A 14,308-nucleotide genomic window follows, 5' to 3' on the forward strand; every position below is an offset into this window, starting at 1 on the left:
ACTGTTCATCAGAGTAAAGAAGGGTTTTATCTTTAAAACTTGAGACTGAACTAATCCCATGTCTGCAGTGCATCTGTGCAGCATTTTGTGACCATTGAGTATTCACAACCTGTGTGACCAGTGTTTTTAACCGTGACCTCTTTGTGATTCACTGTGTTGCCCAGAACACTCTGGTGCGGGATTCATCAGACCCACATTACACTTTTTTTTTTCTTTTTTTAAAAATGTTTTTATTAAAAGAACAATCAGGGCAAAGATACATACAATAGAATCAATATGTAGCGTGGATATTGCAAGCACAAATCAACCTTATCCAGTATTTGAGTTACATAGTAAAACAATCATATTGACACAGCAACACATTATCACATCTGAATTCCCAATCTGCCATCACTCTTCAATGCTTGGTGGCTCACAAATATAACCTCGAAACCTATTCCAGGCCCCCCAGATTTTATCCCACTTCCTGGGGCATCCACGGTGGACAAATACTGCTTTCTCCGCCACCATTGCTTCGTCCATATCCCTGCACCATTTTCGGAGTGTAGGCAGCACTTCCGAGCCTCACAACATGGCGATATTGCGTTTTGCCACTATCATACCCAACATCACCCAATCTTGCTGTCGGTGATTTAAATCATTGGGCTCCCAGACGTTCAGCAAACAGCGTCGGGGCTCCGGCACTAAGGAAACATCTATGGTTTGGGAAATTGTACGCATTACCGCTGTCCAGTATAAAGCCACGTGTCTACAGTCCCAGATAGTATGAAAGAATGTCCCCTCCTCCCCGCAGTTTCGTAGACAATATTTATGTGACACCTTCCCTATCTTGTACAACGTCGTTCTAGTGTGATATGTACGATGTAATATTTTGAGTTGGACCAGTTTTAACCTGGAGGGAATTGCTGTTTCTCGAGGGGAGGAAAGGGCCTCCTGCCACTCAGACTCATCTAAGGCGCCCACGTCTCTGGACCAGTTCTGTTTCAGTTTGGACGTCATGTCAGGAAGGTTATTGACCAATTTCCGGTACGTCAAAGATGTGGCCTTACCCGGCATGTGTTCTGTCAGAAGCCTGTCTTCTAGAGGGGAAGATTCCTGCAAGTCGGTACCTGTCGGTATGGCCGACTGAAGTGCATGTCTAATTTGGAAGTATCTGACTTTTTCTGTCTGTACCATTTCATATTGTGTTTGCAGGTGGGAGAACTCTACCACCTTTCCCTTCTTCCAGAGGTCACCCACCACAGAGATGCCTATATTGTCCCAGATCTGGAACCCTTTACTGTTACGAAGAAAGCCCAACCTGTATGAATCCCACAGCGGTGTCATTTGCGTGATAGTCCCAGAGCATCTAAGACGCCTATTCGCTTTGTACCAAAGTTGTACAGAGTGTTGCGTAGGGCCAACTAGGTCTGACGGCATGCGGCGGCTATATAGATTTCCCATCAGCCCTTTACACTCCAAGCACTGTCTGTCCGCAAAGTATGCCGGCTCGGTCTGCGGGGCATGCAGCCAATAATTTATCTGCTTAAGATGGGCTGCCCAATAATATAGCTCAATATTTGGAAGCGCTATACCCCCATCATACCTGCCTCTCATTAACTTATCTTGCGCGATGCGCGCTGGTTTCCCACCCCACAATAGGTTGGAAACTGCCGCAGCTATAGCTTTGAAGTATGATGCAGGGACCAGAAACGGCGTATTCTCAAATACATACAAGTAGCCCGGGAGTGCCATCCTTTTATATAGTGCCGCCTTACCCAAAAACGTAAGAGGGACAGCTTGCCATACCTTAACATCACGTTTAAAACGCTTCAGGTGGGGCCTTACATTTAGGGCATAAAATTCGTCTGGGTCCGGCGTAACGTATATACCCAGGTATTTGATTGCATTCGCAGTAGTTCGTAGGGGGCAGCTCATGGGCAGGACAGGTGGGGGGCCAGCCAGGACATAGAGGATAGACTTGGACCAATTAATCCTATAACCTGACACTCTTCCGAACTTCTCACATACGTTCAGCAATTCCAAAATGGATTTTTGGGGGGAAGTGAGGTACAGCAGGATGTCATCCGCATATAGGGATATGCGGTCCTCCCACACGTCGGTCCAGCGGAGTCCTTTGATAGAGGGCTTCCATCTAATCCAGACCGCAAGCGGTTCCAAAATCAGCGCAAAAAGTAAAGTGGACAATGGACATCCCTGCCTCGTGCCGCTGCCAAGTGGGAAGTTTCTTGAGATGTGCCCATTGACAGCCACGTGCGCCAGGGGTTTATTATAAAGCAGACGGATCCAGGCGCAGAATTTAGGACCGAAGCCCATTTGCTGGAGCACTCGTGCCGATAAGACCATTCCACTGTATCGAACGCCATAGTAGCGTCCAGAGAGAGGATGACTGCAGGCTCCTGGATACATGCTGTGCGCGCCATGACCGCGTATAGCCGACGCAAGTTGAGTGCCGTGCTACGACGTGGCATGAATCCAGACTGGTCCGGATTCACCAAGGTGGAGAGGTGGGGAGTCAACCACAACACTAGCAGTTTGGCTAGGATCTTGGGTTCCGTGTTTATTAGGGAAATTGGGCGGTAGAAAGTGCAGTCCGTCTCTGGCCTGCCAGGCTTATGGAGTGCGACAATCGTGGCAAGACGCTGATCCCTCGGTAACTCCCCTACCTTAAGACTATCGCAAAACATATTCAATAAGAAGGCAGCCGTTGTTTGCACTGTTTTTTATACAGTTCCACTGGGAGTCCATTGGGTCCCAGCGCCTTACCAGACGCGAGTGAGAAGGTTGCCGTCTGTATTTCCTCAGTGGTGATGTCTGCCTCTAGAAGGAGTGCCGCTTCAGGGGAAAGTTGAGGGATCGCCAGAACCTTAATATAGTCGTGCGTCTCCTCAACAGTGTAGGACGCCCGGGGAGCATATATTTTTTCATAATGATCGGCTAGGATGTCAACTATACCATTAGGATCAGAGATCATGGAGCCCGTGGAGGACGCCAGCTTTGCAATGACTATGCTCGCTCTTTCCTTTTTATCTAGCCAGGCTAGCATCTTCCCCGCTTTGTCCCCCATCTCGTAAACTCTATGCCGAGTTGTTTGGAGTTTGCCTTTCACCATTTCCCTCTGATACGCTACAAACGCAGTTTGCCAAAGTTGAACCTCGCAGGCGGCCCCCGTTGATGGGTGTGCCGCCTGTTCTGTTATTGCAGTGGCAAGGTCTACTTCAAGTCTATCCAAATCCGCTCGCTGCGCTCGCTTGTGACCTGTAATTGAGCCCATTGCTTGCCCACGTAGGACTACTTTATAGGCCTCCCATAGCGTACTGGGGGAGTCCACCGAGCCAGCATTTTCCTGGAAAAAGTGCCTGGTAGTGTTTGTGAGGCTTTTCATTAGCGGTGACACATGTAGGTAACCCGCATGAACCGGGAACATACGTCTTCTATGAGTCTGGTGATGTGTATACTTTAGTAGCAGTGGGGAGTGATCTGATATGCCCCTAGGACGAATATCTACTTCCTCTATTCCCTGCAGCCCGTCTGCGGATACCAGAAAATAATCAATGCGTGTGAGACAATTATGGACCCCAGAGTAGAAAGTGTATTGTCTTTCGTCAGGGTGTTTGTATCTCCAGCTATCCGTGAGTCCCAGGGCGTCCACAAGACCAAGGAGACGTCGCCCACCCTGTGCCTCCAGTCTGATAGGATGTCTGTCTACTGTGCCATCAAGTATATCTTTAAATCGCCTCCTATCAGCAGCGTCGCAGCAGGTAGTGTCAGCAGGAATGCTGTGAGAGCGGAATGGGCCTGTGTGTGAAGGGCAGGTGGGATGTAAACAGAGACAAAATTAAACAACTGTCCTTCCCATTGACATGTCAGCACCGCAAAACGGCCTTGGTCATAAACTCGCTTCTGTTGTATCGCCAGTGGGAAATTCTTTTTTAATAAGTATCCCCGTGCCTCTAGAACCTGAGGAAAATTCCGTATGTGCCATCATTTTATACCCCCATCTATCCATAACTTTGATAGCAGAGCCCACTAGGTGCGTTTCTTGCAGTAGAACCACTGCTCGGCCGCATCGCTTTAAATATTGCAGCACCAGGCCCCTCTTCACTTTGTCTCCCAACCCTCAGACATTCCAGGTCAATACAGTTAAGGCTGTTTGGGGAGCCTTAAGCTCTTGTGAGACATGCGTGGCCATCAATGACAATAAAAGGTGTTAAACATTCAAAGTTACATTTGTCCCGCAAGGATCCACTATTGAAACAGTTTGGTGCCCCGTCAACATTACTCACAACCAATTCAAAAAAATTAAACAAACAGTTACTCCCCTACGCCGGCTCCCACCCACCCTCCCTGCCTCCCTGCCTAGCAAGCCTACAACTGCCCGCCACCCCAACTCAGCAGAGTGCTTCTTCCCACCCATAACTACGATACTTGCTTGTTGGGGGTAACGAGCCAAGCGAGGCACCAGCCCTTCTTAATCTCCAAGGCCTGCCTCAGTCCAAAACCTCAAGACGGCTCAATCACAATAGTCTATGTAGCCGCTCAGTGCGTCGGGGAACATCGGTACCTCCGCTTGGCTTACTCCTCCTCCAGCGGCATCAAATGGTCCAGCCCTTGGCTTCTGGAACCCTGATTCCCTGGATCATCTTCCCCATCCTGGCGGCGGTGAGTTCTATTCCCTCGATCGGCATGGCTCACTGGACGCCATCCCTCCAGCCAGTCATGCGCTGCCTCCGGCGTTTCAAAGAACCAAGTCCGGCCACCAGCTACCACTCTTGAGTTTTGCAGGGAAGAGCATAGAGTAAGGCAGCTCCTGCGCCCGGAGCATTTTTTTAATTTCAAAGAAACTTCGCCTGCGTCTGGATACAGCTGCAGTGTAATCAGGGAAATAGTTGATAGTGGAATTCAATATCCGGATGGGAGGAGAGACCCTCGCCGGTTGCAAAATTGCGTCTCTGTCTCTGAAATTGAATAGCCTGGTGAGTACTGGTCTTGGGGGTGCTCCCGGCTTAGGCTTGCCCCCAGGCACCGTGTGGGCGCGTTCCACTGAGTGGAAATGAGAGTGGCCCTTAGGTTGTAGTTTAGTTTTTACAAAGTCTTCCACATATAAATCCATCACTTGGGCGCCGTCAGTCTCCGGAATACCAATAATTCTTATGTTATTCCGCCTTGCATGCCCCTCCTGGTCATCAAGCTCCTCAGCGAGCATCTTGTTCGCCTTTTCGAGTTGTGCGACCGTTGTCTGTAATTCTGAAGTATCTATAACTAGAGATTTTGCAACTATCTCCACTTCCTTCACTCTATCCGCCATTTTGTGGAGGTCTGCCCGTAGTAAGGAGACATCCGTGGAGATTGTTCCTACTGTGGTCTGGACGCTCGCGAGAGCTTTCATAATGTCTTCGAGTGTGACTTTTTGGGGTCCTTCTCCATCCGGTACCTTATTCAGGGACGGTCGTCCTTCCGACGCTGGAGGTGAGCTTTGATCGAACGCAAATTTATCGAGTTTGATCTGCGCAGCATGATTTCTCGGACCCCTGCCCGCCATGGCTTAATAGTTTGATGAGCTATCGGGGGTTGCAATCTTTCACAGTTTCACGATCTCAACTGACGTTGGTCCTTCAGTTATGCACCGACGTCCCCGCCCTACGACGCCGCCTTCTCGGATACCACTTCTGTGGGGTTGGGTTCCGAGGCAATCAGGGGGCACGGGGGGTGTATGAACTCACTGCGCCTCGTAAACCCAACAACCGGCGTATCACTGAGACAGTGGATTGGTTTGCTCTTCTCCCCCTGGTCCTGCGTGATATCTACAACATCTCTGGGCGTCAACTCCTCACAGTGTGATGCTGTGTGCCAGCGGGACTTGTCTCATGCCATCACTTCTGTGAGGCCCACCATTAGGCCCCTGCGTGCCGCCTGCTCAAAGTCGGGCAACTTCCAATGCCCCACCAATCGCCAGGATTGTAGCGCCGGATAGCAGGGTGCACCTTCACGAGGCCGCGCCTCAGTTCAAAGCGCCATAGGTTTTCCGGCCGCAGTATCACCCGTGGTCGTATGCCTGAAGTTGTGGGGAGTTGAGGCAGTCCAAGACGTTTTGTGAGCAATAGCACCACAGTAGTCCCCGCCACTTACTAGCGCTTATCTGCAGCGTTTGCGGTGGCCGCAGACTGGTCTCCAAATCAGCTGCATACACCCGGTGGCAACGCCGGCCACAGGCCCCCAGGCAACAACGTCAGCACACACAGCAGGGCCCGCGTGGGGGAAGGTGCCTACAACCCTGAATTTGAGGCGCCGGTGGAAGGTAAGCCCGGCGTTGTTTTTTCACCTTCAGACGCCAGCCGTGCTTGCCACCGTGCGGCACTCGCGTCTGTCTTGGGCGCCGCCTGGTACTTTAGTCCCCGGTCTGTCCGCTACGCGCAGGCCGCTCCCGCGTAGACGGTGATTCCAGCCGTAATCAGCTTCACTGCCGCTTGGGTTTGGACATCCGCTCCAGCCGTCGGAGTGCTGAAAGTGACGGATTAGTGAACGGATCGATGTAAAGGGCTGAGTCGTCCCCGGAGCTCAGAAACTAAGCGGCCATCTTGTTCGGCCGTCAGCCACGCCCCCCCCCCCCCCCCCCCCCCCCACATTACACTTTTGAAGCTTTTAATGTATGCATTTTGCAGCCTTTGCTTTCCTCTTCCTCATCTGCATAGGTCGTTTGTGGCAGTGATTGGACAGAAAGACGCACCTAAGAGTGAGCTTCACCAAAATGTGTACTTTTAAAAAGCTCTTAAAATAAATGACAGTTCCAAGGGTCCGGACTCTTTTATTGCATCTTTGTGAACAAAATGCTACAAAGGGAAAGGCAAATAAGAAAAATATCTTTAATTACAGAATCAGTCGATGCTCAGAGGACTTCGTTTATTGAAGTTCTAACTTAATTTATATGTAACTGTGAAGGGTAATCAGTTAATATTGTGTTCTATGAGTCAGTGATTCTAATAAGTGCACAATGGCGATGAGAAATATTGTGTGATTTTTGATGCAAGTGGTACAATGATTGCTAGCTGAAATTAGTCACGTGGCAGTGACTCAGGGAATCTTTCCTTTGACCTTTATTTGGGTATGACATTTGAGAGTAACTTAGACCCTGAATTGCGATATTTCATGTATTTTGTTTTTGCTTTTTCAGGAAAAAGAAAAACTGTATGTGGAACTGAAGCATATTTTGGCACGACAGCCTGGCCCTGAAGCAGCTGAGCAGTTACAAATCTATCAGCAAACATTAAGAGAAAAAACAAAGCAACTGAAAGTAAGTTGAATGGTGGATAGTAAACAACTGCTTGTATAATTTAACTAACAAAATCATTTATTAGCAAGCTGTGAGAAATTGTCTCTCTAGTTGGGAGAGGGATGCACCCTGTCCAAGTAGGGACCACAATCCTAGTCGGTGTAAGCTAGATACATCCTAAGAGATAACCTGTGCTCACCCTCTGATAGCTTGGTAGCTTGGCACAGAGCAGTCTGGCTTATCTAAAGAGGCAATGTATAAGGTATTTGTTCAACACATACACACTAACACAATGAAAACACTACCAAAAAACACACAGGTTTAGATAAATAGTGTATACTTTTATGAGTAAAATAAGACCAAAACGACAACAATCCAATAAGTAGAATTGGAGTTATGAGTTTTTAAAGACTAAATAAAAAAATAGTGCTTAGAAACACAAAGCTCCAATTGGGTTATCTGGTCATGCAGGACTGGGTCAAATCTGAAAAGTCAAGCTGACCGCGATGGAGCGTGAGTCGGATAAAGTTTCAGGTTAAGTCTCGCTGAAGGTTTACCTTGATAAGATCAGTTCCAAGAGAACTATTTGCGGGGAAGAAGTTCGCAGAGAACACAGTGAGCGTCACTGATGGTGGTCCACGGACCCCAACAGCCACCGGGCGTCATGGAAAGGCAGGCTTGGGCCTCGCTGTTGGTGATGCTGCTGTGCGAAGAGGCGAACTGGCGCCCGCTCGTGCAGGTCCTTCGAGCGAGCGAAGCGGTTCCAGAGCGAACGCACCCGTTTGTGTGCTTGTGAAGAGCCCAAAAGATTGATTCAGGAAACCCTCTTCCATGGGCCCAGGACTGGATTGGCACCACTTGGCAGCGCTGGACTCACAGATGGCAGAGTACAGGTGCTGCTTGGAGAGTTGCAGGAAGTGTTTGATGTCCCTGAAACTGCAGAAAACAGGAGGCAAACCAGAAAGCCCTTGATGTCACTCTGGTTTCAAGTGAGATTCGTCCAGTCCATGTCCCTAGCAGGGCACAGATCAGCAGGCAGCAGGGCCACCCAGCACAGCAGTCAAGTAGTTCCTTTGAACAGACAGTCAAGCAGGGTGGCAATCCTTGTAGCACAGGGGTCCTTACTTCTTGCAGAGTTTCTTCACAGGTGTAGTGTCTTGGTAGGGTCAGAGCCCCAGTACTTATACCCAAATGTGCCTTTGAAGTGGGGGTGACTTCAAAGCCGCTATTTGAAGTGCACAGGTCCCCTTACATCCCAGCCCAGTCTGCCAGGCAATCTGTGGGCAGTTATCAGTCCTTTGTGTGGGGACAGGACACAGCCTATTCAGATGTAAGCATTAGCTCCCTTTCCCACTTCCTGCCCAGGAAAGGTATCCAAATGACCTCAGTTACGGAGGCCACAAGATTAACATTTTCCAGGACCTGGCCCTCAATACCCTGCGCAGGCGGAAGGCTTTCAGACTGGTGATGGAGAAGTTGCAGGCTCTTAACATCGCTTACCAGTGGGGCCATCCCTTCGCCCTCATCTTTCACTGTGAGGACAAACGCAGGGTCATACGGTCTTACCATGAAGCTGCACAACTGCTCAAGCTGTCGGAGTCGCCGGCGCGCAGCCCCTCTCGGCCGAGACACCAAGAGATTGTCCCGTCCCGCCCGGCTTGGACCACGGTATAGCGCCGACGCCGCTCCCCCCGGTGGATGAGAGATCTGCATCGCAAGCCAAGCAGGACATTATAGCGCACATTCGATCTCTCGAGGGCGATCGCGACAGACCGGCGTCGCATCCATCTACCCCATGACCTGGGGATCGGCAGGAACCAATGCCTCTACGGCTCTGATGCTGCGGACGTCCCCTCTGCCCCCTGGGCCCGGCGGCGAGATGTACGGCTGCTATGACCACCCTTATAGAGCCAGTCTGTCCACACCTCAGACGTCGAACAGGATGCTTTACCGGAATTGCCATAACGCACGACTCTTACCGCCACTGCAGGGAACGACTCTGACCCCCTTGCTGTGCGAATGTCCTGTGCCCTCTGATGCTTGTGGCACCCCCTCTTGACGACGATGCTGCACTGCAAACAACAAAGGATGGGCCCTTCTTGTACAGCTCTCGGGGCGCCCCCGGTCCCACGGAGAGTCCAATTTAGTCGTCCTGATCGGGCCGCTCTGTGTGGTCATATGATGAACAGTGTCACATTCCCCTGGAGTGTGCAAATGTATGACAGCCCCCTTCTTCAGATCGGGCAGCAGGGGTAGTGGGGCCCGGGGGTTGCTGTCTCCTGGGTTTTCTGTAGGTATTCCCCCATACTGTCCCCTAGGAAGTGACATCCCTGAGTGCGTCCGAATCCTTGGGTAGAGGATGCCCGGTGACAGGAACAGTCCACTATGGCCCTGTTGGCCTTTGTTGACCTTTTTTGTTAGACGGCTTGCTCGGCTGTTTATGGAACTTCTTACAGCTGGCTTCTTTCCTAACCCCTTTCTGACTTTCTCTCTTTTTCTCCAGCTTCTCTTCGTGTGTGACGGGGCAGGACATGGGTGGTTGCAGCTTCTTGGGTGGGATGGGGGGTAGGGATGCCCACACATATCCTCTTTCCGGAGCGGCAGGAGTGGGGGGCATGGGCGGACTTTAGCTGCTACGCGCAATGGCTGCGAACTTCCCTGGGGCCCTGAAGGTCTTGACACTCAATGTTAAAGGTTTAAACTCCCCTAATAAGCGTAGGCAGGTATGGCGTTACCTTCTCCAGCGTTGCCCTGATATTATATTCCTACAGGAAACGCATTTGCTGCAAGCGGACACAAAGCATATGGCGCACTCCAAGTATCCTGTCCAATTCTGGGCTGCTGCAGACACTAAAACGGCAGGGGTGGCAATACTGTGCAGGGCTGGCTTCAGGCGGGGGGACACGGGGCCATTTAAGGGTGGAGATGGGCGCTTTCTCAAAGCTAAAGTGCAATTGGGGAGGCGCCAGTTTACCCTATGCAACCTCTATGCCCCCAACCAGATGCAAGACAGATACCTCCAGACACTTCTGCGGGAACAGATCCTGTGCGGGGACCCCGCCTTGATTCAGGGAAGGGATTTCAATCTAGTCTGGGACCCGGACATGGATCGTAGCGACGCCACGTTTAACAGCACTGGTGCTATGTCATCCGCGTTACGTAGGCAGATCTCAGAGCAAGGGCTAATAGATACGTGGCGCTATCATTGCCCGGGGCTGCGGGATTATTCCTTTTACTTGCATGCCCATTGATCGTACTCCCGTATACACTTTTTATTTGCCTCGCTGGATCTAATGCGTGACATGTTGGGGGCCTCTATATCGGACATTTCACTGTCCGACCACGCTCATGTTGAGCTGCTCGTACGGGACCCAAATGTGTGCGCCGGTAGTGAGACACGTTGGTACCTGCCGCCGAGCATCTTACGAGACGCCGCGGATGTCGACAGCATCCGGGAGGCCATAGACTCCTATTTTGCTTGTAACGACATCCCGGAAACCCCCTACCCTCCCTGTGATCTGGGATGCCTTCAAGGCCACGATCCGGGGTCATATTACTTCTCTGACGATAGCGTGAAGCTGGTAAGCTGGAAGTAGACCTGACGAAGGACATCAAAAGGGCTGAGGTGCAGGATCGAGAGCGCTCCACGTTAGAGTATAGGAGGCGGCTGGCCAACCTCAGGGGGCAGCTTCGGCTTCTACGCACCAACAAGGCAGAACACTCTCTGCTGGCGCTAAAGCAGAGATATTACGAGGGCGTGGACAAGGTGGGGCGGCTGCTGGCGGGGAGGCTCCGAGTACGGGCGGCCAAGGCCCACATTTCTAACGTCCAGCTCCCAGAAGGAACCAGAGCTGTCTCGGAGAAGGCTAAACAGGATGCTTTCCTGGTGTACTACACCACCTTGTATGAGAAGGAACCCATCTCGGCAGATGCGCTAGTGACTGTCCTTGATAACTACGAGGGCACCCCGTTGCCTCCGGCCTGTGCAGCGGAGCTAGAGGGCGCTATCACTGCGGAGGAGATTACGGCGGCAATCAGGGACCTCCCTTTGGGGAAAACACCAGGGCCGGATGGTCTGCCCCTGTCTTTCTATCGTACTTTTGAGGCCCAGCTTCGGCCCTACCTTTTGAGGCTGTTCAACTCCTTCACGGATGACGTAGGTCCATCTACCGATATGGGCATGGCCGAAATCACGCTGATCCCGAAGCCCTGGAAGGACCCCACGATGTGTGCGTCCTATCGCCCTATTGCTCTCCTGAATTCGGACCTTAAGATTTACACCAAACTTCTCGCCAAACGCATGGACCCTTACATGCCGGGACTTGTAGACCCTGACCAGACTGGGTTCATCCATGGCGGACAAGGAGCGGATAATGTTCGCAAGCTTGCGCATCTCGTGGGGAAGGTCCACCACTGGAAAATCCCGGCATGCCTTCTGTCACTGGACGCTGAGAAGGCGTTTGACCGGGTGGACTGGACCTTTCTCAGGGCGACCCTTGTCAAGTTCGGTCTGGGCCCGCAGATGATCACCAGGATTATGGCCCCTACATAGAGCCGCAAGCCAGGATCCGGGTCAATGGCCGTTTGACGCCGCCACTAGCTATTCACAGGGGCACGAGGCAGGGCTGCCCCCTCTCACCCCTGCTATTCGCTCTTGCAGTGGAGCCCCTTGCGGAAATGATACACCGTGAACTGAGCATCCACGGGATCGTGCATGGCGGACGGGACAACAAAGTGGCATTATTCGCGGACGACCTGATCCTCATGCTTATTAGACTGCAGGAGTCCCTCCCAACCCTGCACAGGGTGCTTTGCCTCTACGAGGAGGCCTCTGGTCTTTAGATCAACCACGACAAGTCCTGGGCCCTCAACCTTACCATCCCGGTGGAAGAGCTGACCCCCTTGGGACAGCTTGCACCATACCAGTGGGCCGATCACCATATTAGGTACCTGGGCCTCCTCTTGACACCCACGCTGGAGGCATGGTCTTCGGTAAACTGGCGGGAATGCCGGAAAGCGGTCCTAGCAGATCTGCGCAGATGGAAGCCCCTGGTGTTATCGTGGCTGGGTAGGCTTAACGCTGTTAAGATGTCGATCCTTCCCAAAATTCTTTATGTGTTTCAATGTCTCCCTACCCCGATCCCGCTACACAGCATACGGAGTCTACAACGCGAGCTCACGTCCTTTATATGGGGAGGGAAACAACCCCGCTTCTCACAGAAGATCCTCATGGCACCGCGGGATAGGGGGGGATTGGCATGCCCTGACCTAATACACTATTACTGGGCCTCTCATCTCCGCTTTGTGGTGGAGTGGGGAGTGCGAGAGAGCGAGAAAGGATGGTTACATATGAACCGGGCAGTGACGGGGCGTACCATTTGGGGACTGCCGTGGCTCCATCGATCAGCCCGCTCTGCGAGCGCTTATATGGCAGTGCCCACGAAGACGGTCCTGGATATATGGGACAGGGTGGCCGTGTCCAGGGGGCTTACCACGTTTCCTTCCCCGCATACTCCCATTACCGGGAATCCGCATTTTCCGCCAGCTTTTAAATCCAGGGCATTTGATAACTGGACGCAAGGGGATTGTAGAGTGATCTGCGACCTCTATGACGGGGGTACACTCAAAACCTTCGACCACTGTAGGGAGGAGTACCGAGTACCAGAAGCCGCAAGGCTGCAGTATGCACAATTGCGCCACTGGGTCGCGGACCGGGAAATGGCTCAGGCACCCACACGAGACTTTACCCCTTTTGAAAAGCTGGTGTGCTCCTTGGGGGGCCTAAAAAGGTTGACTTCTCAGATCTATCAAATCCTGCAACACCCGCCGACTGAACCTGCTCACCAGTATCAGCGCCAATGGCAGTTGGCGGTTGGGTCGGACATTACACCTTCACAGTGGGACAGACTGTGGGGAGACATACCCAAGGTTTATCGGAGCATCCCGCAGAGGGAAAACGCGTACAAGCTCCTGACCCAGTGGTACTACACGCCCTCAAGGCTACACAAGATGGAGACTTTGTCCATATATGGTGGGTGTTAGACGGGGACCCTGAGGGTCGGCCGGATACCGAGGGAGAGATCCCGGAGGGGGACCGTCTCCGGCGATCGTACAGACAAGTTACCTCCCTCCCCACAAACAGGCACCACACCAAGTCGAGTTCAAGGCTTTATATAAGGTTCTTAAGGCAAGGATATCAGCGATACAGGATATCTTGGACCCGGGGGTCCTCTCACTTCTAGTCTCTGTAGGGAAAGGGGGTAGCGGGACAGTCTTGGTACCGGATCGGTACAGGTAGTGGTAAAAAGGCGAGCTCACAATCCTCGAGCTGGAGTGTCTGTGGATCGGGCCGCGGCAGCGCCAGCGGGCCAAGGTGATAGTCTCATAAAGCAGAGGGCCGCGGCAGCGCCAGCAGGCCAAGACGATGGTTTCACGAGGCAGAGGGCCGCGGCAGCGCCAGCAGGCCAAGACGATGGTTTCACGAGGCAGAGGGCCGCGGCAGCGCCAGCAGGCCAAGACGATGGTTTCACGAGGCAGAGGGCCGCGGCAGCGCCAGCAGGCCAAGACGATGGTTTCACGAGGCAGAGGGCCGCGGCAGCGCCAGCAGGCCAAGTCGATGGTTTCACGGGGCAGAGGGCCGCGGCAGCGCCAGCAGGCCAAGACGATGGTTTCACGAGGCAGAGGGCCGCGGCAGCGCCAGCAGGCCAAGTCGATGGTTTCACGGGGCAGAGGGCCGCGGCAGCGCCAGCAGGCCAAGACGATGGTTTCACGAGGCAGAGGGCCGCGGCAGCGCCAGCAGGCCAAGTCACGGATGAGTTCTTCTCGGGTCTCTCGACTCCAGGATACAACTGCCTTCCTGGTCTGGTCCTGCCCCAGTTATAGGTCTGGTCCCCTTTGATGTCCGGACCCTCGCGCCTGGGGGCCGGGAGGTCCGGGATGAGGGAGTCCAGACACCCAGCAGGGGGGTGGAGCCAGCGCCCAGGCGGCCTGGGGTGATCGACACCTGGCGGAGGAGAGCCGTTGACGATTCCTTCTCCC

General features: G+C 52.6%; 1 protein-coding gene across 1 annotated transcript in view; it reads left to right on the top strand.

Moving 5' to 3' along the window:
• CFAP58 (cilia and flagella associated protein 58) overlaps window positions 1-14,308 on the top strand; it is a 702,265-nt gene that overhangs the window by 663,498 nt on the left and 24,459 nt on the right. The window contains exon 16 of the mRNA XM_078641175.1: window positions 7,172-7,291. Within this exon, the coding sequence (XP_078497301.1) occupies window positions 7,172-7,291 (120 nt within the window). The remainder of the gene's footprint in view (window positions 1-7,171; window positions 7,292-14,308) is intronic.

The sequence above is a fragment of the Lissotriton helveticus genome, chromosome 5_1, assembly GCF_964261635.1.
Source record: "Lissotriton helveticus chromosome 5_1, aLisHel1.1, whole genome shotgun sequence".
Lineage (NCBI taxonomy): Eukaryota > Metazoa > Chordata > Amphibia > Caudata > Salamandridae > Lissotriton > Lissotriton helveticus.